The following is a 27956-nucleotide window of genomic DNA, read 5'->3' as shown; positions in this document are numbered from 1 at the left end:
TCTTGCTTAAATAATAAATGGCGTGCTCTTTTCTTCCGGTTTCATCTTGTTGTCCGAGCACACAACCCATGGAATTTTCTTAGCACCGTTAGGTATATGATCAAAGGTCTTCCTTCAACTGGAGGGATGAGAATCGGTGGTTCTAGCAAGTACTTCTTTATGCTGTCAAAAGCCTTCTGGCAATCTTCGGTCCACACAATACCTTGTTCTTTGCGGAGTAGTTTGAATATCGGCCCACAAGTTGCAGTCATATGAGAAATGAACCGGGAGATGTAATTTAGTCGTCCAAGAAAACCCCTTACTTCTTTTTCTGTTCTCGGAGCAGGCATCTCTCTGATGGCTTTGACTTTGTCAGGATCTACTTCGATGCCTTTCTGGCTGACAATGAAACCTAGAAGCTTTCCGGATCTGACACCAAAAGTGCATTTGTTGGGATTTAGACGAAGTTTGTACTTCCTTAGGCGCTGGAACATCTTCTGTAGATACTTGACATGGTCTTCTTCAGTAATCGACTTGACTATCATATCATCCACATAGACTTCAATCTCTTTATGTATCATATCGTGGAGAAGAGTAGTCATACCCCTCTGATAAGTAGCTCCGGCATTGATTAAACCGAACGGCATTACTTTGTAACAGAAAGTGCCCCAAGGTGTAATAAATGATGTTTTCTCTCTATCTTCGGGTGCCATCTTGATTTGATTATAACCGGAGAATCCATCCATGAATGAGAAGACTTTAGACTTTGCAGTACTGTCGACCAACACGTCAATATGAGGTAAAGGGAAGTCGTCTTTCGGGCTAGCTTTGTTTAAATCACGGTAGTCAACACACATTCTGACCTTACCATCTTTCTTTGGAACAGGCACTATGTTAGCTAACCACTGGGGGTAATTTGATGTGATGAGGAAACCAGCGTCGATCTGTTTCTGTACCTCTTCTTTGATTTTGAGAGCCATGTCAGGACGTGTTCTTCTCAACTTTTGTTTGACCGGCGGACACTCAGGTTTCAAAGGTAGGTGATGTACCACAATATCAGTGTCTAGACCCGGCATATCTTGGTAGGACCAGGCAAACACATCAACATATTCTTTGAGGAGCTCTATCACTTGCTTTTTAACACTTGTTCCGAGCGATGCCCCAACCTTGATTTCTTTCTTGTCTTCTTTGGTGCCCAAGTTAATCACTTCTAGTTCGTCCCCATAAGGCTGAATGGTCTTCTTTTCTTGTTCGAGTAGTCGAGAGATTTCGTCAGGGATCTCTTCATTCTCTTCTTCCTCCGCCTCATACACAGGGAACTCAAAGTTGGGAGAGATCATAGGGTTATGTTGTTCAACGGGTTCGTCGATTTCTAATCTGCACATGTGATGGATGATTTTTAGAAAGAAGATACATGCAGATTTTTTTGAAAATTCATGTTGGGTTTTTTGTATTACCACTTTTCAGAAAAGCATAAAAAAAATGAGACAAAACATCGGGAAAAAAACGACGTTTTTATTTTATTGATGATAATTTCTTGAAATAAAAAGCCCTAGATAAGCTCACTTTCGCTTGGGGCGGGCGAAAGGATGTTGTTTTTTTTTTTTTGAAAAGAAAAGCATAAACTAGACAAATGCATTACTTGGACAAGTGAGCAACAAAAGGAACATCTACAGCAACCCAATTGTGGCTGGATACTCCTGGCGTTATAAAACCTCGTGGCACACTTTCAGGATCATCTTCAATGATTGCATGGATAAAGCCCGAACTGTGGAAAGTGCCCTTCTTGGCTGTGGACAAACCAGTAGATGGGAAGAAACCCAAACCTTCTCGGTGCTTGTTTTCTGGAAGCTCTATCAGCTTTCCCCAGCTTGTGGACCCTCCTGCTTGTATGACCTTCTGAGCATCTTTCAGAGACGAGATAGAGGCTTCATTCCTCTTGGTATTCTTATCTTCTATAGTAAACCCTTGAAAAGGTGTCCCTTCGACATCGTCTGCCCCAATGAAAGAGAAGGATGACAAATGACTCACCAATAAAGCCTCTTCACCGTTTACAGTTACTAGCTTCCCATTCTTTACAAACTTCAGCTTTTGATGCAGCGTGGATGTGACAGCCCCTGCCTCGTGAATCCAGGGTCGACCCAGTAGGCAACTATACGAAGCTTGAATGTCCATGACTTGAAAATTAACTTGGAAAACTTGTGGCCCAACTGTGATGGGTAGAACCACCTCTCCAAGGACATCCTTCCTCGAGCCATCAAAAGCTTTCACCATTACCCCACTTCGTCTCAAAGGTGCGTCTTGGTATGTGAGTTGGGTATAAGTTGTTTTGGACAACACATTCAAAGATGATCCAGTATCCACCAGCACTTTTGACAAAGCATCGGTTTTACAGTTCACAGATATATGCAGCGCCCGATTATGGTTCCTTCCTTCTGCTGGGAGCTCTTCATCACTGAAACTCAAGTTGTTGCATGCAGTGATGTTCCCTACTATTCCGCCAAACTGACCCACCGTTACATCATAATCCACAAAAGCTTGTTCTAAGACCTTCATTAATGCATCTTTATGGGCCTCAGAATTTAGTAATAAAGACATTATGGATATTTTGGATGGAGTCTGCATCAGTTGGTCAACAACCTTGTACTCGCTCTTCTTTATTAACTTGAGAATCTCATCAAACTCTGCACTTGTACCAGCCCCATTGGGTTGATCCACTTCTTTGGCGATACCAGCATCTTTAGTCCGAACCTCCTTGTTTATTGTAGCATCAATCTTCTTTGGGAACACTATGGGAACAACGCGCCCATTTCTCAGAACTCTACTGTCTTCAACAATATTATCCACACTAGACAAAGGCGGTATTGGAACCTCACGACCCTCTTCAATCATGGTGGCATTGTATTTGTATGGAATGGCTTTTTCAGAAGCATATGGCAGTGGACCCGGTAAGCAAATCACCAGAGGGGTGATAGTTGACTTTCGACTGTCATAAAATACCTCCAAAGGCCCCTCAGGAGTTATTACACACACATCATCACACCTCCTTTCGACCACAAGCTCTCCTCGGTTTAGAAGCCCTTGAATATCATTCCTTACTTTCTGACATCCTCCGGAGTTCATAAGGCATATTTCACAGAGATCATGATCATGCTCAAAAAGGTCGACTTTGCATAACTTGGCATGTAACGGGACCAAGGGTGTTCTAATATGTTGAACATTCAGAATGGGACGAGTCTTTTGACAATCTTCGATCATGTTGACTGTTGCGGCACCGTGATTCGGCAATGGGTTTGTTTGAACATTTGGCGCCGAGTCTGTGAAAGTTATTTTTCCATCATTGATCAACCTCTGCACTGTGCTTTTAAAGGCATAACAAGTTTCAATGTTATGGCCACGGCCCCCTTCATGGAAGTCACAAGTTTGGTCAAGTCTATACCAAGATGGTAGTTTTTCTGGGATAGGAGGAGCTGTTCTAGTTTGGACAAGGTTTTTCTTGAGTAAGCCGGGAAGTAATTCTGCATAGGTGACTGGTATTGGGTTAATCGGCATTCTTGGTGGTCGCGGTTGTTGTGGGCGTTGTTGATAAGGTTGTTGTTGGAAATTTTGTTGAGGGTATTGTTGGTATGGGAATTGTTGGTATGGTTGTTGTTGGAAATTTTGTTGTTGAGTATTTTGTGGTGAAGGATTTTGTGGGAATTGAGGATATTGTGGTATTTGAGGATATTGCGGTATTTGAGGATATTGCGGTATTTGAGAATGGTTATTTGTTTGTTGAAAAGGGTGAGAGGTGGGTGTGATGGCAGCAATGTGTTGATAGGCTGGATAAGTTTGTTGAGGCATTCCATGAGTCACCATACCGACTTCTTGCTCTTTCTTCCTCGGGAAATGATTCCCGGTCTTCTTGGTCCCATTGGCAGGAGTTGCATTCTTTACTAAGCGTCCTTCTCGGACTCCTTCTTCTAACTGTACTCCCATACCAACCATCTCTGCGAAGCTCTTTGGTGTACTCCCGACCATCTTTTTGTAATAAAAATGATTCAAAGTTTTTAGGAAGAGCTTGGTCATCTCTTTCTCCTCAATTCGTGGGCTGACTTGGGCAGCGGTGTCTCTCCACCGTTGGGCGTACTCTTTGAACGTCTCTTTATCTCCCTGAGTCATGGCTTGGAGATCACTTCGGTCCGGAGTCATGTCTACATTGTAACTGTACTGTTCCACAAAAGCTTCACAAAGGTCACGGAAAGTTTGAACCCTTGTTTTGTCTAGGTTTGTGTACCACTTTGAAGCAGGGCCGGTCAAGCTTTCTTGGAAATAGTAAATAAGAATCTGATCATCTTGGGCATACGCAGGCATCCTTCTCACATACATTTTTAGATGTTCCTCAGGACAAGAACTTCCTTTGTATTTCTCGAAATCTGGGATCTTGAATTTGTGAGGCACCTGCACACTCGGTACCAAACAGAGATCGTACGCAGTCTTCCCAAATTTCCCTTTATCACGGAGGGCTTTCATGTCTCGGCGTAGTTCATCATACTTTTCTTGTAGGTCGCTTACTTCCTCGTAAGCCTCTACATTCCCTGAATGAAAGATAGGTTCTTCAGTTTGCGGAATTGTATGTATCACAGGTGCTGAGTAGGTCATGGTGGCTGGAGTGACCCTCATGGCAGGTAGGGGTACTTGAGCCGTGTACTGGTGAGTGGGCATCTGAGCTTCACAAGTGATAGGACGAAATATCTCCCCAGCAGTGAAAGGTGGAAACCAAGGCGCGGAACGTTGCGGAGCGGACCGCGTTGGAGTGTCAGCACATAGTGTCCAAGAAGAAGATGCCTCGGCCTGAGTTCTGACAGGAGGAGGAGGTGGAGGTGCTTGTGATCGGGCCTGCGCTTCTGTTACGGCCTGAGCTTGAGTTTGCGCTTGTGCCAATGCTTGCGCTTGTGCTTGAATCTGTGCTTGAGCTTGAGTCTGAGTTTCTGCCATTGTTTTTATTAATTCAGCCATCTCGTCCATCCTAGTCTGCATGACTGTCATTTCTTCACGAAGTACCCGATTTTCCTGCTCAAGGTAATCCATCCTCTTCTTTACGTTTGCTCGAGTGTAGTGAGTACGAGTTGACTTGTAGACGATACGTGGGGCCACCTTTTGAAACGAGTTGACCTTTTTCTCTGGGAAAGAAAGTTTGTGTGAGACTTTGACTTGAGACTATGAAATGCAGGATGATGCATGATGTTTATGCAAAAATATAGACTTATTTTTTATCGAAGGACTTATGGAAAGTATTTTTGTAAATATCATAGCTGAGAGTTCCATTGAATAATTTGCATACTACGAGATAATTCCCTTTCTAAACAACAAAGCCAAGGGATAGACTTTGCAAAAATAAAATAAGATAAATATCTAACTTAAAGCTAAGAACAAAAGAAAAACTGGGAACTCTCGAGCTCTTTGAAGTAGACTATTCATCAGAATCTGAATGTGCATCCTTGAAGAACTCCCAGCGCTCCCCTGCGCTGATAAATTGTGATAGCCTTGTGCTCTGAGCTCGGATCTGAACATTCTTTTTTACTATTTGTCGTCTCAGCTTGTGAACCTTATGCTCTCGTTGCTCTATCTCACCACTCATAGTTTCCATCTTGAGCATAGCTTCATCATACTTCCTTTTCCAGGTAGCACCCACACATTCCGATCGGGCCAACTTCTCTTGACATTCCTCCACAGTTGCGGGGGCCAAGGGTAAAGCCGGCGCTGGGGTTGTTGAAGATAGGTACCTCGGCAAATGATAGGGTAAGACCAAATCGGAAGCTCTATTGATGACCCATTGAGTGTAAGACCCCTGTAAAGAGTCTGATCTCCTCGCCAATTGGCTTCTATTGAGTGTGCGAATGGCATGCCATGCTTGGACAAATCTCCCTCTTTTGTTTGAGGGATCTTCATGGTTGAAGTAGAATTCACCTTGTAGGTAGATGTTATCTGGCTTAGCTTCCATTGGACATCCGAACTGACGTTTGGCAAGGATAGGATTGTAGCTGATTCCTCCTTGCGTACCGAGAAGGGGTACATTTGAGTATTCTCCACAACTGACAATGATGTTCGTGAAGTTACAAGTGGCACGGTACCAGGTTATGTCGGATGGTGTAAGGGACATGATTCTTTTGGGCCAGGAGAGATTTTCTGGGTTGGCTTGAAAAGAATGAGTCTGAGGTAAGTGGGAGGCAAACCATTTGTATAGTAAAGGTGCGCAACCGAGGATAGCTCCACGACCTACTTGGGTTCGATCGTGAATGGAATGATATATATCAGCTAACAATGTGGGGACTGGGTTCTTTGTGAGGAAAATTTGAATGGCATGGATGTCAACATAGTTATCAATATTTGGGAACAATACTAGGCCATAGATGAGTAAAGCTAGGATAGAGTAAAAGGCCTCAACATTGTTTGTTTTGGAGAAATCGGAGGCTTGTTGGTAAAGAAATTTAGTAGGTAAACTTGGGAGATTCCCTTTTAGGGTGAGTTTTTCTTTTATGAGAGAGGTTTTGAGATGGAGGGCGTTTGCAATAGTGGCAGCTTTGGGAAAGGGTTCTAAGCCAGTAAAAGGTACCTTATCAAGTACGGGTAGGCCAATTAAGTGAGAGTATTCTTCAAGGGTAGGCATAAGCTGGTAGTCGGGAAAGGTGAAACAGTGGTAAGCAGGGTCATAGAACTGGACCAAGGTCTCCAAGCACCCCTTTTCGATATTTGTCCAGAGGACACCAAGCAAATTCCCATGACGATCACAAAAGTTCTCCAAGCTAGTTACTTCAAATGCAAGCTTCTTTAAATTCTCTAGATCCAATTTCCTGAATGTAAACTTCCTAGTATTTCTTCTTTCCATGCCTATGATATTTACAAAACACAGTATAAGTCCTTCGATATTTTTGATGAAAAAAGATGAAATTATGAATGAATGCATGTATGCATGATTATGCATAGGTTAAGCTCATCATGTTGGAGTTTAAAGGTAATAACCCCCATTTGGTAAGGACTATGGTTTTATTTGTACCTGTATTACGGGTTCTATCCAGTTCCCAAAGTCATCAACTACCTCCGAATGTTATCAGGTTACAAGACTACTCTTGATCCAATAATATCCGTAGGAAAGTTTCATTTGAGTGTAGTATCGCGTATCAACTAATTCAAGACTACTCTTGATTAGCCACCGCACTACGTCCTAAAAGGCTAAGATGGGTTAAGGGTAACTAAAGGTTCTCAACTTCGACGGTCACTTGAAAATATAATGCCAACACGACTATTCATGCCAACACAAATTACTTTCAAGATCCCTCCATTGAGTGGGGTTATACCACATGAACCTAAACACGAGACTTGACTCTCGGAAAGGCACTTTGGTTATACCACCGTCCTATCTTATGTTTCTCTCAAACCCGGGTGTAGGGCTTTATCTCACCACTCATGTTTAAGAAGAAAGGAAGAAAGAGAGAAAAGAGAAGATAAAAGATACATACAATTATTTCCATCTTTTTTTTTTTTTAGCAAGTTATAGCATAGAGAATTAAATAAGACCAAGTTAGGCTCAACCCTCTTAGGGGGTCCCCAGTGAAGTCGCCATTTCTGTCGCGTCATTTTTTGGAGATCAAGGCTGTTTGATTAGCTTTTGACTCACTAATTATTTCACGACTGAACATTTAATTTTATTATGAAAAGGGGAAAAAAAAGTTCAAACTACCCAAACTACCCCTATTTGAAAAGATTTAGGGTTCGGGGGTTAGTTACATAAAGGGAAGGTATTAGCACCCTCTATGTCCGTAGTACTCTACGGGAACCTCTTGATTTTATTTAATTAATGTGCTATAACTTGCTTGCTTATTTTTGAAAAGAAGGAATTAAAGTGGAAAAATAAAGACCTAATTATCTACATTTTTTATTGATTTGGAAGGACATGGTCCTCTGCCTACGTACCCGTGAGGGATCAAAACCTCGTAGTTCGGGGTAAAAAACGACGTTTGATTGGTTTTGTGTTTTTTATTAGTTTTTTGAAAAAAGGTTTAAAAAATAAAAGCCAAGTGGCAAATAAGAATTTGTTCGTGTTTTTTATTAAAAAAAGATAACTCGAAGTATGATTAAATTGATTGATATTTGATTAAGAAAATAAAATGAAAAAAAAGGACGATCGCTTGATTTAGGATCAAGGTTTATTATGGAAAAATGTTTTTTGTGATTTTTGGTTATTTGCATGTTTTTGTGATTTTTGAATAAATATATAAACTAACGGAGCATAAAGAATAAAAGCGCGGCTACCCTAAGTTAGAAATATAAAATCTATGACTATTACAAAAAAACCTATTTACATTCTAAGGTCTGCAATAAAAATTAAAATGCTAAAAATAAATAAACAAATACGAAAAGGAATAAGGAAAAATAAAAAAAATGGTCCAAACACAAGGTGGGGTGCAGTAGTAAACAGGGGTGTGCAGAAAGCAAAAAAAAAAAAAAAAAGAATTGGACTTTAAGGAAACGAACCGGGTCGCGGGTCATGGGTCATGGGCGACCCGGTTTGGGGACATATAAGGGTTGTAAACCCTAATTCCTTCATTTCTTCTCCCTCCTTCTCTCTCTTCCGTCCCCTTCTCTCTCTAAACTCTCTGTTCTCTCTCTTCTTCTCCGGTTGGAGATGGGGGTGGCCGGGGGAATTCCGGCGCGGTGGCCGGCGAGCCATCGCGGCTGCGCCGCCGCGCCGGAGCTAAAAAAGCTCCCTTTTTTTATTTTTTTTCGCTCTTTCTCTTCTACTTCCCTCCCTCCGTTCACTTCTAACCCTAGATGTTCAAAAACATACACACAGAGACCTAGATCTAAAGGTAAAGAAAATACTACCTCTTTTTGTTTTTTTGCGAATCCGGTTTTGTTATGGTGCTGGCTTGCAATTCCCTTTTGTGCGTGCGTTACCGTCTGTGTGTGTGCCCGGTTCGTGGTGTGATTGTCGCTGTTGTGACGGTTTGGGGTTGCGCGCCTCTGTATGTGCGTGTGTGGGTTGTGTTGCGCGCGGCCGTGTTTCCGTTTCTGTGCGATGCCTTTTTCTCTGTTTCTCGTGTGCTCTGCTGCGTTCTGTTGTCCTCTGTTTTTTTTTGTGTCTTTTTCTTTGTTGTGCAGGTCTCTATTTATAGAGTGAGTTTGAGGCTAGGATTTGTTACTGATGAGCAAAAAATCAGTAGCTTGTGGAGGAGAAAAAGGGAAATGCGTCTGTTTTTTACTGGATTTGTTTCAGATGAGGCATGAACTGGATTTGGATTGGGATGGAAAAGGAACAGAACGTGTATAAGGATTGAGATGAGAGACTGTTTATCTGAATTTGGACTATTTTGTTGGACTTATCACTGGACAATTTTGGGACTTTAATTAAAAAGAAAAAATTAATAATAAAAGGATAATGTCTATATTTTTGGTTTTAAAAAGGATAAAAAGGAAAATTTAAAATGGGAATAAAAGAAATTTAATCTAAATTGGACTAAAATTAAAATTAGAGTTCTAAATTAAAAGATGGAAATAAATAATTAAAAACTGAGAGAAGAGGGCCCGATTCGGAACTTTATGAGGTATTTCAAAATACCTCCCTGCCGAATTTTTTACTGAAATGTGAGTCTGGTCCGAGTTCGGAGACGTGTGTCAGTGGGACCTTAGGTCAAAATTTGGGGTATGACAATAATCAATCCGCTTTTGTGAGAGGCAAACAAATTCTTGATGGCATTCTTATTGCAAATGAGGTAGTCGATGAAGCAAAGCGTTTGAAGAAAGATTTATTATTGTTCAAAGTTGATTTCGAAAAGGCTTATGACTCGGTTGATCTTAATCATCTGAATTATGTGATGCTTAATATGAATTTTCCGACTCTTTGGCGGAAGTGGATAATGGAGTGTGTTGGAACAGCTACTGCTTCGGTCCTTGTCAATGGGTGTCCGACAGATGAGTTTCCTATTCAGAGGGGGCTTAGACAGGGGGACCCTTTATCGCCTTTTTTATTTTTACTAGCGGCCGAAGGTTTTGATGTTTTGATGAAGGCTTCAGTGTCGTCAAATTTATTTAATGCTTATGGTATTGGACCTCAAAGTGAAATTAAAATTTCTCACCTACAGTTTGCTGATGACACTATCATTATTGGAGAAAAATGTTGGTTGAATGTTCGTACCATTCGGGCGGTATTATTATTACTTGAAGAGGTGTCCGGGTTGAAGGTAAATTTTAACAAAAGCATGTTGACAGGTGTAAACATTTCTCATAATTGGTTGACGGAAGCGGCTTCGGTGTTGAACTGTAAAACTGGTACAATTCCCTTTATGTACTTAGGATTATCTATAGGCGGAGATAGTAGAAGACTCAGTTTCTGGAAACCGGTAGTGGACCGAATTGTTGCTAGATTGTCGTCGTGGAATAATAAATTTCTATCGCTTGGTGGTCGCTTGGTTCTTCTGAAATATGTCATATCCTCTCTTCCGGTTTACTTTCTTTCCTTTTTCATGGCACCTGCAGGTATAATTTCTTCTATTGAATCTATTTTTTTTAAAAAAAATTGGGGGGGTTGTGAGGTCTCTAAAAAAATTGCTTAGATTAAATGGGATTCTATTTGTTTACCTATGAATCGAGGTGGTTTGGGGGGGTGGAGGTTAGGTGAATTTAATTTATCTTTGTTAGGGAAATGGTGTTGGAGGTTGTTGATTGACAAAGAAGGCTTGTGGTATCGTGTCTTAAAGGCACGGTACAGGGAGGTTGGTGGTAGAATTCAGGAATTAGGGAGATAGGAAATGGTAGTAGTACTTTCTTTTGGACTGATAAATGGCTAGGCGGAGTACCTTTAAAGATTCAATTTAGTCGTCTTTATGATTTATCGGTGCATAAGAAGTGTTCGGTGGCAGACATGGAGCGTTGGGGGTGGGTTGAGGGCGGTAATGGGTGGGTTTGGAGATGGCGGTTGTTAGCTTGGGAGGAGGAGAGTATGAGGGAGTGTATCACTTTACTGGATAACGTTGTTTTGCAGGTTCATATTCAGGACCGTTGGCGGTGGTTACTAGATCCTGTTCATGGTTATAGTGTTGGTGGGACTTATCGTTTTCTCACAAATTCTGAAGAACAGGTGGCTAATGATGCTTTTATTGACGTGTGGCACAAATTGGTCCCGACAAAAGTGTCGCTTTTTGCTTGGCGGTTGCTTCAAGACAGAATTCCTACAAGAGCAAACTTGGTGCGTCGTCTCATTCTTCAACCAAACGACAATTTATGTGTTGGAGGGTGTGGACTATCCGAAACGACAGGTCATCTCTTCATTGGATGCGAATATTTTGGAAGTGTTTGGGTTTTACTTTGTCATTTGTTTGGGTTTTCTTTTGTTCCTCCAGGCTCTATTAAGGATCATTACATTCAGTTTACTCATTTGGCGGGTTCGCCTAGATCTACTCATGTGTTTTTTAAGGTTATTTGGCTTGCTTGTGTTTGGGGAATATGGAAGGAGTGAAACAACCGTGTTTTCAATGATACGGTTATTGATCCGTTACATATTGTCGAAAAAGTTAAGTTAAATTCTTTTCTCTGGCTTTCTTCGAATATTGAGCCTATTGCTTTTGGCTTTTACGATTGGTGGAGACATCCCCTTTTTTGTATGGGTGTGATTTAAGTGTTTGGACCTTTTTGTTTAGGTGGTGGCATCTTTTTTTTAGGTGTTGTGGTGTTGTAACAGATATTAGAGGATTCATCATTTTAGCACACCTTGTGCGGGGTGAATCACTCTGTTTTTGAGTAATATATTCCATTTTGATTTGTTCAAAAAAAAAAGTACATGAAGAGCCATAAGACTAAGTGTCATTAACTATGAATATAGGCATTTACTCTTAGGAGTTAAGGAATATAGACAATGGACATCCACATCATATTTTCCTTTATTCATAACACTCCTCCTTGGATGTCCATGAAGGATGTGCCTCATTAAAACCTTACTAGAGAAAAACTCAATGGAAAAAAAAATCTAGTGAAGGAAAAAGAGTACAACAACCTTTTGTGTCTTAATCTGTCTCGTTAAAAACCTTACAAGAAAAACCCAATGGGATAAAACCACGGTTAAGGAAAAAAGAGTGCAGAACACATTTGTGTCTCCCCCTCATAAAGACAATTATGTATGAGCCGATGAAAGTCAAATAATCTTTTATGTTGGTTGTCCAAAACCTTTACTTGACGGTGACTATGTAGAAAGATATGGTATATCTCCATGCTCTTCTCCAATTTAGCAGTTCTTGAGATATTGTCTTCATATTGAGTTGTAGAAAGAGTCTCCTTATAAAGAGAACCATAAGTTTCTCGTATAAGTGAAATCATAATCCTTAATAAAGAGCATTCTCTATTTCCTTGATGTAGTGCTAACATTTTAAAATGATAGGATGATATTGTTGTTTCTGACTAATTCAAATTGTTCATAATTTTCTTGAGGACGTGATCTTTACTCACATCAAGTGACATCACAATCATTATATTACATAATCAACTAGATTTGTTCATATTGACCTTTATATGACAAATTAATTTTAGAATCTCTTCAGGAGTTCTAATAATATTTATATGATCATCTTAAAATCAATTATAAGAAATTCATTTCCATATTCTTAAAATGAACAAATGATGTCATCTCTTCAATAGTTTTGATTGTATGTCTTACGTGATAAACTTTTAGCAAGTGTACTAAAAATATATCGAAGTAATAAAATTTATAAGTTCGTATCCACAGAGACTGTTTCAATTTCTACTCGGCAAAAGCATTAAAATAAAGGATATATTAAATTCAATGGTGCCCTAGGCAGTTGAGTTGATTGCATAAAAATAATAAATTGCAAGTAAATAAACTAGTTGGAAGATAATATGGAAAACAGATGATTAAGCTTTCGAATCCTCTATTGGTCTCTGTGGTAGCTAAATTCTCTAAGTTCTCAATGTTAGCTTTGATCAATCTCTTGACTCAAAACCCTTTCCTAAGTTATAACCTTTTAATCTCTTAAACCGATTGAATAACCGCGGAAGCGATGTCAGAACGTTAATTCATATGTCATAACCCTCAATTTCCTATCTCTAGGTTCCTATGTTGAATTAAACAGAATTACTATTTCAGGATTAAAAGCTAGGGTTAGTAGTCATTCAATTCCTAAGATCAATTTATGTGATTGCAAGAAGCTAGGGTTAATAGTCATGCAAACAATCATATAAAAAGCAATGAACATAAATAATTCTGAATAAAGACTGAATTATATTGATAACAATAGAGTCAAAAAACAACGTGGGTTCACAAATACAATAGATTCATCTTGACTTAATCAAAGAAATTAGCTAGACATAGCAAATGAATAAACAACACGAATAAAAAAAATTAGAAACATAGATGTTTTGCTTTTCTTCGATCCTTGTGCCTTCTATTTCTTTGTGTATGCGCAGCTTCCGTTTCCTGGTTCCTACCCTCCAAAACCGTGATTCCTTTCTGCCGAAACGTGAATTGCACAGGACGTGAAAATTGCCCTTTTGTGATGTGCTGCTTCCTTTTTATATTGCCTTCACCAAGTTCTTTTGTTAATTTTCTCTCGGGTCAACAACCCACTTCTTTTACTATCCATGTATTAATACACCAACCTTACTATTAAGTTTCTACTCATACCTCTTTTTCTTCAATAGGCTAGATAAGTTGCACAATAATTTCTTCTCATTCCTTGGCCTTATAAATATGTCACTAATTGACCAATAATGATAATAAAATACTATTTGACTCAATAAATCGAAAACGACAATTTATTTAAAATGACTCTAAATTAAATACTAAACTAATAAAAAAGGAATTAAAACTTAACTAAAAAGACTCTAAAAATGTGATATGACGAACTGTCATCATTACGCAAATGAAATCATTCGGGAAGTTTCATATAACCATCAACTATCAAGTGAGCCATACAAATAAATTGTAACACATCTTTCATATAATTTGAGCATTTCATGTGCTACCGAACTTAATCAACTATGAAAAAGTTTTTGAATTCACTTCAGGTGAATATTTCTTTAAAGAATATATGTCTCTTAAAGATAAATGGTAGACGTGTACCTATTCACTTCAAGTGAACATATTAAACTCCATATAATATATATATATATATATATATATATATATATATATATCCATTCTAATTTCCTTTTCGCATGAAAAATCATATTTAATTTCACACTTTCAAGTGTGTAGACTACGAGTCCAAACAAGGTCTACTTTGTGAAGTGAGTTTGATTTCAATAGAATTGTCTCTTTTCATTTGTAAATATTTTCATTATCTATAACTTTAATAGACTTTAACTCATGACACTACCACAATTTTGGCTTTTAATAGCATTATTTTAATAGCGTTTCTGGATAAATGCTATTAAAAATGCAACTCATAGACCTGTTATAGCACTTTTCAGAAAGCGCTAAGGAAAACTTGTTAAAAATTGGATTAGATAGCGCTTTTCCTGAAACGCTATTATTATTGTTCGCATTAATAGCGCTTTTTCCGAAACGCTATTGTTGGAGGGGGTATAGATAGCGCTTGTCACAAACGCTATGTTTGGGCTTTATTAAATTAAAAAAGGCAGATTATTTTTTTTCAGTTTTGCGCACAAACTAAAATAAAACACATAACACTTTCTCTCTCCAACATTGGGATTCAAAGTCAGAACGCTTTCTACCGTCCTTCTCCTGAATCAAAACCACCTTCTTCTCCATTGCATCAGTGAAAATCTAAACCCAAAACCATCTTCTTGCTTTGGTCTAAATCGAAGTCAGAGTCACTCTCTCTCACAATCGACGTCGGAATCGAAGTCATTCCGTGGTAAGTTTTTCTCTTTCGATTTTTTCGTTTCATAGCTTCCTCAAAATCGCTCAATGTTTGTTTTTGTGTTGCAATTCAAGTTCAGCTCTTCCTTTGTAGAGAACGTCAGCAAGTTAGCTCAAGATCTCTACCCAGGTTGTATGAAAATCAAAACCCCTTAATTTTTTTAGTTTTTTATTTTATTTCTCTGATTTTTATTTTATTGGGTTTCTTGTGAAATGCTGAAAAATTGTTTCTGTTAAATCGAAAGCCCTTAATTTTGATTGTCATCTGTTTTTATTTTTATAAATTTACATTTATTTTTTATTTTTTTATGAGATTTATAATGTGTGGTTTATGTGTGTTTGATTGTTTGTTTTACTTTGTTGTGAAATTTTGGTTTCCAATGATTATTTCTCAAGTGATTTATTACTCTGTTTGGATAAACATAATATTTACAGCTTATCATGATAAGTAAGCCCTTATGTATAAGCTTGCTTAAGCTTTTTATGTAGTAAAAAATAAATTATGTTAAATTGTTTTTTCATTTGTCATAACTCATAAGCTGTTTTCATTAATTCTCCCAAAGGGTATCATAAAATTTATGCCAGTAGGGAAGCTTAAATAAGCCAATTCAAACAGTCCTATACACAGTGATGGACTTTTCAGATTTTCATCACAATCTCAATAAATTTTGTCTTTTAATAATCACTTTAGAGAACACCAACCCTTAACAGTCCTAACAATAATGTCTTACTATGAGAGATGATAAAATATATTATTAACCCTTGAAATAATTATTATGTTCTCATATTAAGTGGTTCATGAGCTAAAGGGCCAATATGTAAATGACAGACATGCTTTAGAAAATAATGAACACACACTCATAAGTGTAAATCATTGTTTGAAAAATAATAATATAGTGATCTTTGAAGCCTTGAACTTATTATGTATTTGGTTGTATGTGTGTGAAGGAATCTGTGAATGAATTAAGGTACTGTAATAGTAGAAACTAAAAAGAGACTAAGCTATAATAACTAAATCATCAATGTTTAATTCATTGTTTTCTTCATAATCATGCAAGTACAATAATATATAAACTTGTTATAACAGAATGGGAAGCATGTGCACAATACATGGTAATTGCGTGACTCATCCTTAGCAACTACAAGTGACTCATCATCTAGATCTTTCCTCTTACTCTTTGGGCCAACTCTTTTCTTAGCTGTTACATAATCATTGAGATACTTGGCTCTGTTGTGATTCCTCTTGACCCGCACCTGAGGTTCTATTTCAACCTCCTCACATGGGTCATTTTGGTCCCTAACATAACTCCAACCCCAACAGTAATGATGAAAAAGCTATTATAGAAAATTTAGGCAAAATTTAGCTAAACACAACTTGCTTGATGTGACTGTTAGCTAGTCTAACATACTTAATTCTATAGAAAATTTAGCTATGTGTAACAGTTAATATGTGTAGAACTGGATGAGAAACCTCATTTCGTCCAAAAAATTGATTGTGATATTAAATCATTTTCAGTCCAAAATTCCCGATTTAATATCTCAACGATCTCTATCTCTAAATATTCATGAGATTTCTAGCATGCTTACGATGGGTCAGTAGGTGTTGTTTTTTAGCGCCTGGTTTGTGGTTTGTTGAGGGCTGGGCGGAGGCAGCTTACGATGGGTTGGAACTAATTTTTTTTGTTTCTGTTTTGGCGGGGTTCTGCTGTGCTGCTGTGTTGTTGTTTTACTGCTATATTGGAGTTTAGAAGTTGCGTATCAGCAGCGTTTTTATGTTGTTGCAGCAGCTGCTGTGTTTTTTTTTTACCTTGTATGCTTTATCCGACTACCCGTTTAGCACGTCTTGTGCCGAGTGTGTTTCAATAATACATGCTGTTTAAAAAAAAAAACATTTTTGCTGATATAGACTTTCTTAGCAAACTCACTACAAGATTGAACTTACATCGTGGATGGCTACTCCCTTGAAAACTATTTTGTCTCAAATCCCTTCACAAACTCATTTTTAAGTATACAATCTTGTCTGAAAGCCTTAGGGATGCAGCAAAATTGGTTTATCTAACTCTTGATCTCAATTATGGCTAGTCTTACTTCTTTTCACTTAAAATTAGTATACTAGAATGGCCAAACTGTATTAATAGTGATATTTACAGGAGATCAAGTCACTAGACTTCTATGTTTCTTTTTTTTTTATCATAGATATGAATACAGGAGATCAAATCACTAGACTTCTATGTTTAAATTGTTTTTCTTAATTCTTATAGCTTCTAACTGTTTATAGATGCTGCTTATAGATTCTGCTTTCCTTCAAGGAGCATCCGTCGTGGTCGCCGCCGTTGTCTCTGTTTTCCTTCAATAACGGTAAGAAAATGTTGTTTTTGTGTATTGTGGTCATAAGTAGTTAAATTGTTGATTGCGGTTGTACTAATATATTCTGGCCAAGATTGATACACATATTGGGGAGCCCTACTAAATCTAGAATGAAGATGGGTATTAATAGATAATATGCAATGTTTATAGATAATATGCATGTGTATCAACTGTGCCCTTCATTCCAAGTCAAAATCAAAGTCAAGTATAATCCCATGGATGAAAATAAAGGTATTTTCTAATCAATGGTATTGTTTTTGACAACGTAATCAATGGTAATTATAATTCATAATGTGGATGAAATTTTAATTATGTAATTTTTTTCCAGTGTCCTATGCAAACGAACGAATGGCATTGACTGTGGCTATTTTGTCATGCAATTTATGAAAGAGATAATATTGGCAAATCAAGACATGATCCCCGAAAATGTATGTATGTTATTTTTAATATACTGTTAATTTGTAATCATATATATAACTAGGCATTCTTTTTCTAACTCAATTTTTTGCTACTTTTATATTTGAAGTACTTTGGAGATTACAAATGTAAAACCTATTCTAAAGATAAGCTAGTTCAGGTCGAGGAGGATTGGACAACCTTTATGGTCGAGTATCTTAGCGAGTTTCATTTTCTTTTTCAACAATTTTCATTTGCGTTTTTTGTAACACCCCGTTACCCATAAGCAGTAAAATAGCATAAATACATCAGAGTAATTTCACAACGGGCATGCTACACGTCATTTCAAAATTCTTAAATAGAAAATAAAACTATTTAATCAAACCACTTGATAAAATATGAAAACATAGCAGCGGAAAAGTTTTCAATCCAACAACATCCTACGACATTAAAGGCCTTAGCATAATTCATCAACATTGTTCAAAGACAATAAAAGGCTCCACACCACAAGTTCCAAAATTTTGATACATGGAAAGGAAAAACAACAATAACAAAAATGATAATTCCCATCCCACGTATCAGAGCCCTAGACACGACTTTGAGCCACCACCTACTACTCAGGATCACCTGCAAGTTACCCATAGGAAGGGCAACGTTTTCAAGCAGAAGGGGTGAGATTCACAACAGTAAATATAGATATTAAAATCATCAAATGAATCTAACACCCTATTACTTCAAACATATTAATCTTGTAAATATCAACATTTAATTCACAAGCCACAACAACATCACCATAATAATCCATTTAGCAAGTATGTATACAATGTACATATTACCAATAACATCAACAACACATCAAGATCACAATGAATATATATGAATAAATGTATATTCAACATCAACATCAACATCAGATAAAACCGAACAACAACCAAGACTCATGCAAATGACATGACCACTGCTAAGACACCATCTTAGACTTCTTAATGAAATGCATTATGCATGTGGTACCAATCAGGACCGGAGCCCTCACCGCTTTTGAATGGTTAAAGCATTCATCAGGACCGAAGCCCTCACCGCTGTTGAGCAACTAGTACTCCAGGACCGAAGCCCTCACCGCTGTTTTTATGCATATGCAATGGACCTACTTGTGTATATCTACATACAACTGACCATGCAATGCAACTCCATGTGACTCCAATTATTACAACATGTATGATCAATAGTTAAAACATACAATGCATTCCTCATCAACAATCAACATCCAACAGAAATTCAACCATTCAGAATGATGCACAATTAAATAAAATTATGCTTAAACAACAACATTTAAACCTTATCAATCAAGCAAGCAAAACTGCACTCAAACTGCACTAGCTCGCCTCGCGAGCACATCAGCTCGCCATGGCGAGTTCACAAAAACACTAGCTCGCCATGGCGAGTTCAAGGCGAACTCGAGGCGAGTGAAAATCAGGTACTCTCGGGAAAAGTGACATTTCCTCACTCAAACTCCAATTCTAAGTTCCCTATTCATCTTTTTAACCTAAGACTTCCACCATTCATCATTAAAATCATCTAGGTACCTTAAACCATTCCCAAAACATCTTATAACAACTTTTCAAAAATCAAGTTTTAATCTGGGCTACTCGCCATGGCGAGTTGGATTGCTCGCGAGGCGAGCTATGAAGTTGCTCACTCGCCATGGCGAGCACAGCTACTCGCGAGGCGAGCGATGAACTTCTGTACGGGCAGAAACCTGGTTTTTCCCAAAAATCCCATTTTTCTTCCAATCACTCCCCAAATCAGTTTACAGATGCAAATTAACTTTCTGTATGCACTTAGAACCTATTTCTAACATCAAATTCATGCTTACAACTTCAAAACTACAATTTCATCATAAAACCCAATTTCCCAAATTCTCACCAAAACTCTGTTAAACACAAAATCAGAAATCAATAACTATATTACTGAAGAAAACCTCACCCTTACCTTAATTTTGCAGAAGAAATGCAGCACAAATTCACTCTTGGCTCTAACTTGGTCTTCTCCTCTTTTTCTCCTAACTTGTCAGTTTTACGTACAAAGCTTTCTAACCTCTCTTTTCCTAACTTCCCATTACTTGTAACTCCCTTCTATTTTCATTAACTCCCCATAACTTCTAATAACTCCTATTATTTCCCCAAACACCAAAATAAATACCATCTCATTCTTATTTTAATTATTATTAACGAAACCATATAATAAAATAATACACTACATAAATCACCCAAAACTCACATATACCCAAATATATGCATATACTCCACATAAATCACCCAACATCATATATAATAATATATATATATACTCCACATAATAAAATAATTAAATAAATAACTAGGGCGTTACATTTTTTAATTGAGTTATTTTAAATCGTAATTGGTTGTGCTGGAAATTCTATGTTAATTAATTTTTCGTTTCATATTATATGACACAGGAGACTATATTGCTGATAGACTTAAACCATAATTGGTTGTGCTGGACTATATAGCGTGTCACGAGTCCTCTTAAATTTAGGTGTTTTTTTGTTGATAATTAACTGTGGCTGCTTTTAGGAGTTTTTATTTTTTATTTTTTTTATTGGCAATTGTGGATTGACTAGTATTATGACATTCATAATTAAATTTATGATCAATTTGTAATGAGATTATCATGAATGTAATTTGCCATATTCATATTTCAGTATCTTATTATAGCGTTTAATTATAGCCTTTTTAGTTACAGATTTAAAAAAAAAATAAAAAAATTACGCAACTTTTATTAGCGCTTTCAGTAAAACGCTAAGTAACCCCTATTTGAGTAGAAAGGCTACGATAGCGCTTCTAAGAAAGTGCTAAGAAACATCACTTAAAAAAGCTATTTTAATAGCAATAGAATAAGGCTATATTGGCGCTTTTCTGAAAGCGCTATTAACGTATTGCTATTTAATAGCGTTTGGAAAGCGCTATTATAGGCTCCTGACCTATTATAGCGGGGGCTTTCTTAGCGCTTGGAAAGCGCTATTAACAACCAAAATGAGTGCTATTAAAGGGGGTATTTTGTAGTAGTGTGATCATCATTATTACTTATCACATGCTGCGCTATATTATATTCAAAAACATGCCGACGTTGACTTCATTTCGGTTCCATCTCATTCCATTGAGATCTTTCCTTCATGACATAATTTATCAATATTTCATAAGTTTCAGGTACTTGATTAGTTCTTCTAGAATTGATAAATCAGTTATGTCAGAAAACTCTTTTAGAGTTTCTATTTCCTCGTTTGGGTTATCATTTCTTTAAGCTCCTTTTTCTTATTCGAGACTTTTTTATATTTGGAACCGATTGATCTATCATGCTTCAAGCACGATTGAAACTCATTTGCAGTATTAGATTATCCGTCATAGGCATCTGTTTCGTTTGGAGCATTAACAGCTGATATTTAATTTATTTACCTTTGCAAATGAGTTATATCTTAAGGATCAAGACGAGACAATAATGTATTCTTTCAAATAATTTATTTGAACTTCAGGTTCACATTTTCAACTACTTATCGTCTTCCCCTAATATTGGGAAAACTAATCCATCAATTGATAAACAGCCTACTGGGCTGTAAATAAGTTGGCTCAACACAATTAATGATAGATGGAGATTCATATATATCAAATATATTTTCCCAATATTCAAGATTTATCTCAGTGCATTATATTGGAGCAATTGCGATATACACAACACATCCAAAATCTACTTAGATGAGAAATGCTAGGTTGTTAACCTAAATTTAATGATAGATTAAACGGGGGACATAAATATAGTAATGTGTTGACTTGATACATATCAATATCTCAACATACAAGATTATTGATTCCCAAAATAGGGTTTATATATGACATGGTCTCTAACTAAACTAGAGTTTATAAGGTATGGTGTGATAAGTATCAATTATACAATTAACTTTAGATGTCTAAAGAATGGATCTTCAAGTCCATTTTTATGAGCATATGCTACCAATTGTTCAATATCAATTGACAAATGATACTTATCAAATGCTTTCTGAAAAGTTCAGAAAATAAACTCTTAGTCAAATTTGTTGACATAATAATCTCACAAACTTTTGGTTGTGGATATACATGTGATCATTTAGTTGATGCATCGATTCAAATCATATAATATCCTAGTGATTCACATGATCAGTGTATTAATTTAATTATCACCTTATATAAGTGACCTTATATAAGTGAGAGACCCATTCTTTAAAATCGTGCTAATAACGTGTTATGAAATTGATGAAAAGCATTGCAAGATATTGTACACCATAGAAGAGTAGAGAGAAAGGGATAAAGAGATAACAAAAGAGTATGTTGTATTGCTTCTCAAGTGTGTCTTTTACATTGAGATATAAGTCCTATTTATAGAACACACATGTGATAAGTTACAAGTACATGAAGAGCCATAAGACTAAGTGTCATTAACTATCAATATATGCATTCACTCTTAGGAGTTAAGGAATATAGAAGGTCTAGAAACAATGGACATCCGCATCATATTTTCATTTATTCATAATAAAAATTAATTAATTAGTAAAAAAATCATTGTTTTCATCACAATTATATATATTCCATCCGTCCCGGATTAATTGAGTCATTTGTTAATTTCATATATTAAGAAAAATGTATAAATGAAGGTGAGAAAAAATAGGTTTAAGTGTTCTTGTTAAATATTAGTGCATTCTACATCATCATAAATACAAAGTGAAATATAATAAATTGATAGTGATGAAAATAATATTAATTAAAATTATAAAAGAGAAAACGTAAATTAATATCATATTAAAATGACTCAGTTATTTTAAAACTTTATTTATTCCAAATAACTCAATTATGGTAGAATATACAAGAGAGAGAGAATGACATTCCTACCTACCGGTATAAAGAGAAGGACATTCCTTACACGATACCCCACTTTTCTTTATTGATTCCTCGGAGTCTCCGTTTAGGATTACTGTCTCTTTTTATTTTTAAACATATTCATTTATTTATATCGTCCCCACCAAGCATTTTTGTCTTTCTGTCTCATACTTCACTCCATTATCCTAACCTCAACAAGACAAAAAAGTAACACATAGCAGCAAGTACAATATCAAAATAAGCACTTTTAATCTATGGTAAGTGTTTCTCTTTTAAGTCAATGCATGTTCTAGATTTTTCAGTAAAATTATAAGCTCTTACTTCTTTCCAAAAAAATAAAATCAATGTTTGCTATTTTATTTTAATGTTTTTTGGTCCCCACATGAATCTTTTCACTGTTTTGTATAACTATGCCATTTTTTTTTTCCACCTGAGTGATGTTGAAAGCTCTTAATGATCTTCAAGGAACTTCATAATTTTATTTCTGTTTAATGTTTGAAACCCATTTTTTCACATACCCTTAAACTGTTCTTTTTATTTGGATTCAGCCTTACCCTTTTAGGAACAAACCATGTTATGTAGGAATGTTCCTTTGTGAATACATGCACATCAATATCTTTTGGTTTCAATCCAATGTGATCCATCTCAAGAATGAAAAACTGAATCTTATAATTTAATATGTCATGAATCATCAGATTAAACAAGTAAAATCATGGTTATCAAAGTGAAAAGTGAAATAGTAGTGCATGTTTATGAATTTTGTTATCAAAATTGAGTTAACTTGCTCATAAATTCGTTTGTGTCAACTCGGAAAACTCAATCTTGAATTTGAGGATGGCCGAGAGCCAAAATCTGCTGTACTGGCTCCTTTGTGGCACCGTCATATCGGATTATGGCGGAAAATCCAGATATTTTGGCTGAAATTGGGCATGGTGGAGAGCCCAAAAACCGCCATGGCCATTGGCCAATATCTCACAACACTGATGGCAGTGATTTGGTGTTTCCTGAAAAACTCAAACTGTAGCAGTGGAATGATAAGGTTTCAATGTGTTTGAAAAGGGATGTTCTGTGATTTAATTTATTGGCTGCTATTGGCATATTTGAATTTTGTTACTGTAGTTTGCTTTATTAGATTATGATGGAATATTGAAGTAAAAGTCAAGTTTTCCGATGTTCCTTGGGTTCGTGTAGATCCTCGAGTTTGACAATCTTCGGTAGAACTAATATTGACCGTCCATATAAAAACATATATAGTTGCTTGATCAAGATTAACTTCATTTAAAGTTACATTTGTATTTAAATTTACCAAGCCTTTTTGTTTGGTGTAGAAACTTAATCACCGAGAGATGTAACAAATATTATATTCATTACTTTGAGTCTCATTATCACTCAAATTGTTTGCAGACCATTATGAATAGTGAGCAGCTTAAGAACGGTCAACAAGAAAAGAGGTGCAGGAATTTTCATGAAAACTTTGATCTGAATGTAACTGCTGAAGAGCTGGAGGACGAGCCTGATTTGCAGTGTGAATTAGCAGAAAACCACTATAGCCAATATAGTGAGTTATCTGAAACGACAGAGAAGCATGTAGATAACCGCAGTATGGAAGCCAACAAACATGAAGAACAGGTGCCTCAGGCAAATACTTTTGAGGGATGTGTTGATGACTTGTTCATTCTAGCACAATCTGCTGAAATATTAGCAGCACAGACGGAAGATAGTGTGGCTAAGACACATATAAACACCGAAAATCAAGGTTTGCATTGAATTTGACTTATAATTGACTATCCTTATTTCCTTTTTCATCGGTTCAGATTTATCTAGTAACTTAGTTGATCATACATCTATAGAATATAGTAGCATTGCAACCAGTGTTGTCATATAGCGGCTATAGCATAGCGGAATTTGAACAAATCGTTATTGTGATATACTTTTTAGTATGAAGTGTTGTCAAACCGTTTTAGGCTATAGTGACGCTATAGCTTTATAGCATAAGGGAATTTGAACAGATTGCTATTTTCCATGATCTACAGTTGACAACACTGAGCATAACTGGTAATGGTTGATGAGATGAGACTACCTTTGTTTGATTTCCAAATGCCTTCTATGCACTGCAGAATCTCAATGCGACACGAATTTGATAACTGTAACTGCTATTCTTTTGTCCATAGATCAGGAGTGCTCTCAAGAACTACTTGATGGATCGGTTTCTCATGTGAGTAGTGAAAGGTGTGGACTTTGTTATGAAGTTACAGGAACGCGCTTAACTCAAATCCGAAAGCAAGCTAGATTTAAATATCGTATATTGGATCATGATAGGGCAGATGATAACCAATTCAAACATTTACAAAGAAAAACAACCTGCCTGAGCCAAATGAAGCAACAAGCTAGATGTAAAAGTAAGAATGATTTGTCCTCACTGCAAATGATTAATGGACCCGAAAATAAGCAGCGGCAAGGAAGGATACTTCGACTGAGTCAGATGAAAAACCAAGCTCGTTCCAAAAATAATGCAACGGTGAAAGAGGGGACTGAGGAACATGTTTGTGTAAACAAACATTGCAACAGATGTAGAGGTGAATAACACTTACTGTGCTAGTCATTATCTCATGTATTTATATGTTTTGAATCTCAATCCTATTTGGTTGTGCGACTACTCGTATAGTTAGTAAGATTGACATATTGTAGGGTATTTTTTTAATACATAATTTTTAGTGGACTACAATCAATAAAGTAATCATTCATCATTTTTATGCAGTGAAGCGGGATAATGAAAATCATAATAAGGAATGTCAACATGTTGCAAGGCGATTAAGGTCATTCAAGACTAAAAAACATAGGCAACAGTTGACGACAGAGTGCGTAAGAAATTCTGCTGATACAAGATCGCAAGCTAGTGGAACTATGCTAAAAGATAAGAATCTAATAACATGTCAACAAGAGCTACCTCAAACCTATGGATGTACCGAAAATTTAGAAGCAAACTTTGGCACAAATAAACTTGAAGGGAATTACGGATCAAATGAATCGTCAGGGGTCAGATACAAATCTCTTCAGCATATTCCAAGTGGACTTCCGGTGCAAAAGAATGTACTTTTGTTCACTGGATTACCAAATTACACATTCCATCAATATGATCCAAATATGGGATGGACGTTGTACATGCATCATGTGCAGCTCATGGAACATCACAGGGTTGTTGCACGCCAGCATAGAGCAGAGCGAATCGAAGAGAAAAGGGCATTGAAGTATAAGCAACAAACATCAAAGAATCCTTTACTAGGTAAAATAGTCCAAATCATGCATTCATTTTTCAGTATCTAATACACGTGTCTGACAACTTAATGTCTATCAGCAGCAAATTCTGAAGCACATAAGGAAAAGTTACCTGTAAAAAGATTACGCTTAACTCAATTGAGACGTGAGGTTCGTATAGGGAATCAATGTTCTGCCATGCAAGGACCTGATGAAAATTAGAGGTATATCTTTCTCCCTTTTCTGTTGTTGTTAGTGTTAACCCTCCGGTTGTCAGGGGAAGGGGGCCCCGGTAATCCGGAGTTCGGCCGTGAGGTAAGTACAAGCTGACCAAGAATTGAACTCAGGTTCTCCCGAGCGATTTATCCTTTGATGGAGCTCCTTAACCACTTGAGTCCAATTGTTTGGTTTATATTTTACTCCCTTTGATTGGAAAGTTGTAGAAAAATATTATTGATGTTCATTTTTTTTTCAAAGAAATAAGGACAATATTCTGGATTAGTTTTCTTGCTTCCACTTTGTTTTTCCGTATGTTTATAGAATAACTAAGACTTGGGAAAATAGCATTCCTAGTTAATGCAGTACATTTGTTTGTGCATCACTTTGTTGGTATCATGATAGTTAATACAACTCTGATAACAGTTACCTAACACTTTGAATGAACTCCAAAAACTTATGTAGCTATGTAAAGGAGTAGGAATGATTTTATCTGATTATATCTAGCAATTGAAATTTATTTTTGTGGTTTTATAAATTATCTGCGGTAGATCTACGAGTATATAGAATGTTATGCTAAGGTATTCATAGTGAGAGATGCTAGAATTGTCTAAGTGATAAATGTGTGATGTTTGAATAAACTATGGTTGGTATCATGATATAGATATAATTTCATTTTGTTTCTCTTTTTAAGACATTATAAGAAAAGTCTAGCTAGTAGATAAACATGTCTCTAACTGAGCATGGCATATATCTCTTTCGTCTTGTTTCTAGTTAATGGTTATGGTGTATGTAATTCAATGTTGTCAAATAGCAGCTATAGTGTAGTGGAACTTGAACTGATCACAATTGTTTCGCAATACACCTACACTATTAAAGTACAAAGTGTTGTCAAATAGTGGCTGTAGCAACGCTATGGCAAAGTAGCATAGTGGAATTTGACCAAATGATTTTTCATGCGATCCACGATTGACAACATTGGCATGTGTATGTGTCCAACAAGATGTTGAATATGTGTTGCATAATACAACTGTATTTCATCTACACAACCTGTATTTTGACCCTAAATATCTAGGCACTTCAATATTCAAACAAACAATCATTTATTCTAAAGTTTTTCATGTTAGGTGGATCATTGAAAATAAAATATGATGTGAACTCTTACGTTGCTGTATAACTCTACTCTGCACAATCTACTTTTTCTTGAATATAGGTCTTGTGTAATTGGTTTTGAGACATCATTTTCTTTTGATCGATATTAAATTTAAGACAAGATTGTTGCCGAAATTTCATATTCAGTTTTACGCTGCAAGTAAACATTTATATCTTTGTTTATCTCAAACACAAACACACATTCATGCAATGATACTGTACTATGCATTTACATCATTACATGACTATTTTTCTCTATTCAAAAAACTATATCCAATCATTAATATGATATCATCATTACATTTCTTGTGTTTTTGTGCAGATGTAATTTGGTTGGTAGCAAACATTTTAGAGGGCTAGAATGTATACAAGAACATGTCCTTCAAATCTGCTATGGAAAATTTGTGCTACCATATATATTTTTCAATGAACTATTTTCAGATGATGTTTTGTATAGACCCCCAGGCCATGACAAAATTCTGATTAGTTTTATTTGTGGTAATTTATCTTGAGATGTATATAAATACAAAACTAGATATGGAAAAACAAAAATGTCATGATTCTAAGGGTTATCTTACATTATCATCTATACTCAGTTTTCCAGTTAGCTCCATGAACATAGAATTAAATGAGCTAAAACATATATGGAACCAAGCATTGGTTATGAAACCAAACCAATCATTGATTTATTTGTTTGGTTCATGATAATATTGAGGATATACTTTAAACTAATTTTGATCTTTCCCAACATCAATGACTAATAGAATACAGATTAATGTTGGAGAAGATTATTATAA

The 27956-nt window shown here is 36.4% G+C and overlaps 3 protein-coding genes and 1 long non-coding RNA gene across 6 annotated transcripts; 3 read left to right on the top strand and 1 right to left on the bottom strand.

Moving 5' to 3' along the window:
- Positions 1-41: 41 nt before the first annotated feature.
- Positions 42-5049, bottom strand: LOC120580631 (uncharacterized). Its single transcript, XM_039834656.1, has 2 exons — positions 1622-5049; positions 42-1356 (listed from the first exon to the last, which is right to left on the bottom strand). Exons 1-2 carry the CDS (start codon positions 5047-5049, stop codon positions 42-44), a joined length of 4743 nt encoding a protein of 1580 aa, XP_039690590.1.
- A 4826-nt stretch (positions 5050-9875) lies between these two features.
- On the top strand, positions 9876-11473 carry LOC120580630 (uncharacterized). The gene is made up of 2 exons (XM_039834655.1): positions 9876-10494; positions 10806-11473. The coding sequence occupies exons 1-2, from the start codon at positions 9876-9878 to the stop codon at positions 11471-11473; spliced, it is 1287 nt and encodes a 428-aa protein (XP_039690589.1).
- Positions 11474-17126: 5653 nt separating this feature from the next.
- LOC120580598 (uncharacterized) lies at positions 17127-17837 on the top strand. Its single transcript, XR_005646390.1, has 4 exons — positions 17127-17206; positions 17366-17446; positions 17544-17643; positions 17742-17837. It is a non-coding gene; the product is annotated as an uncharacterized lncRNA (long non-coding RNA).
- A 4787-nt stretch (positions 17838-22624) lies between these two features.
- Positions 22625-27791, top strand: LOC11411445 (uncharacterized). Of its 3 annotated transcripts, none has more exons than XM_024783793.2 (6): positions 22625-22793; positions 23941-24292; positions 24708-25112; positions 25295-25819; positions 25892-26015; positions 27482-27790. In XM_024783793.2, exons 1-5 carry the CDS (start codon positions 22791-22793, stop codon positions 26011-26013), a joined length of 1407 nt encoding a protein of 468 aa, XP_024639561.1. In that variant the 5' UTR covers positions 22625-22790; the 3' UTR covers positions 26014-26015; positions 27482-27790. The 3 variants fall into 3 exon arrangements, with proteins under 3 accessions (XP_024639561.1, XP_024639562.1, XP_024639563.1); XM_024783794.2 differs by having other exon boundaries at positions 22626-22793; positions 25895-26015; XM_024783795.2 differs by lacking the exon at positions 22625-22793 and adding an exon at positions 22889-23575 and having other exon boundaries at positions 27482-27791.
- The last annotated feature ends 165 nt before the right edge of the window (positions 27792-27956 follow it).

The sequence above is a fragment of the Medicago truncatula genome, chromosome 5 (assembly GCF_003473485.1).
Source record: "Medicago truncatula cultivar Jemalong A17 chromosome 5, MtrunA17r5.0-ANR, whole genome shotgun sequence".
Lineage (NCBI taxonomy): Eukaryota > Viridiplantae > Streptophyta > Magnoliopsida > Fabales > Fabaceae > Medicago > Medicago truncatula.
Note: the sequence above shows the minus strand (reverse complement) of the source record. Positions and strands in the feature narration are given on the sequence as shown.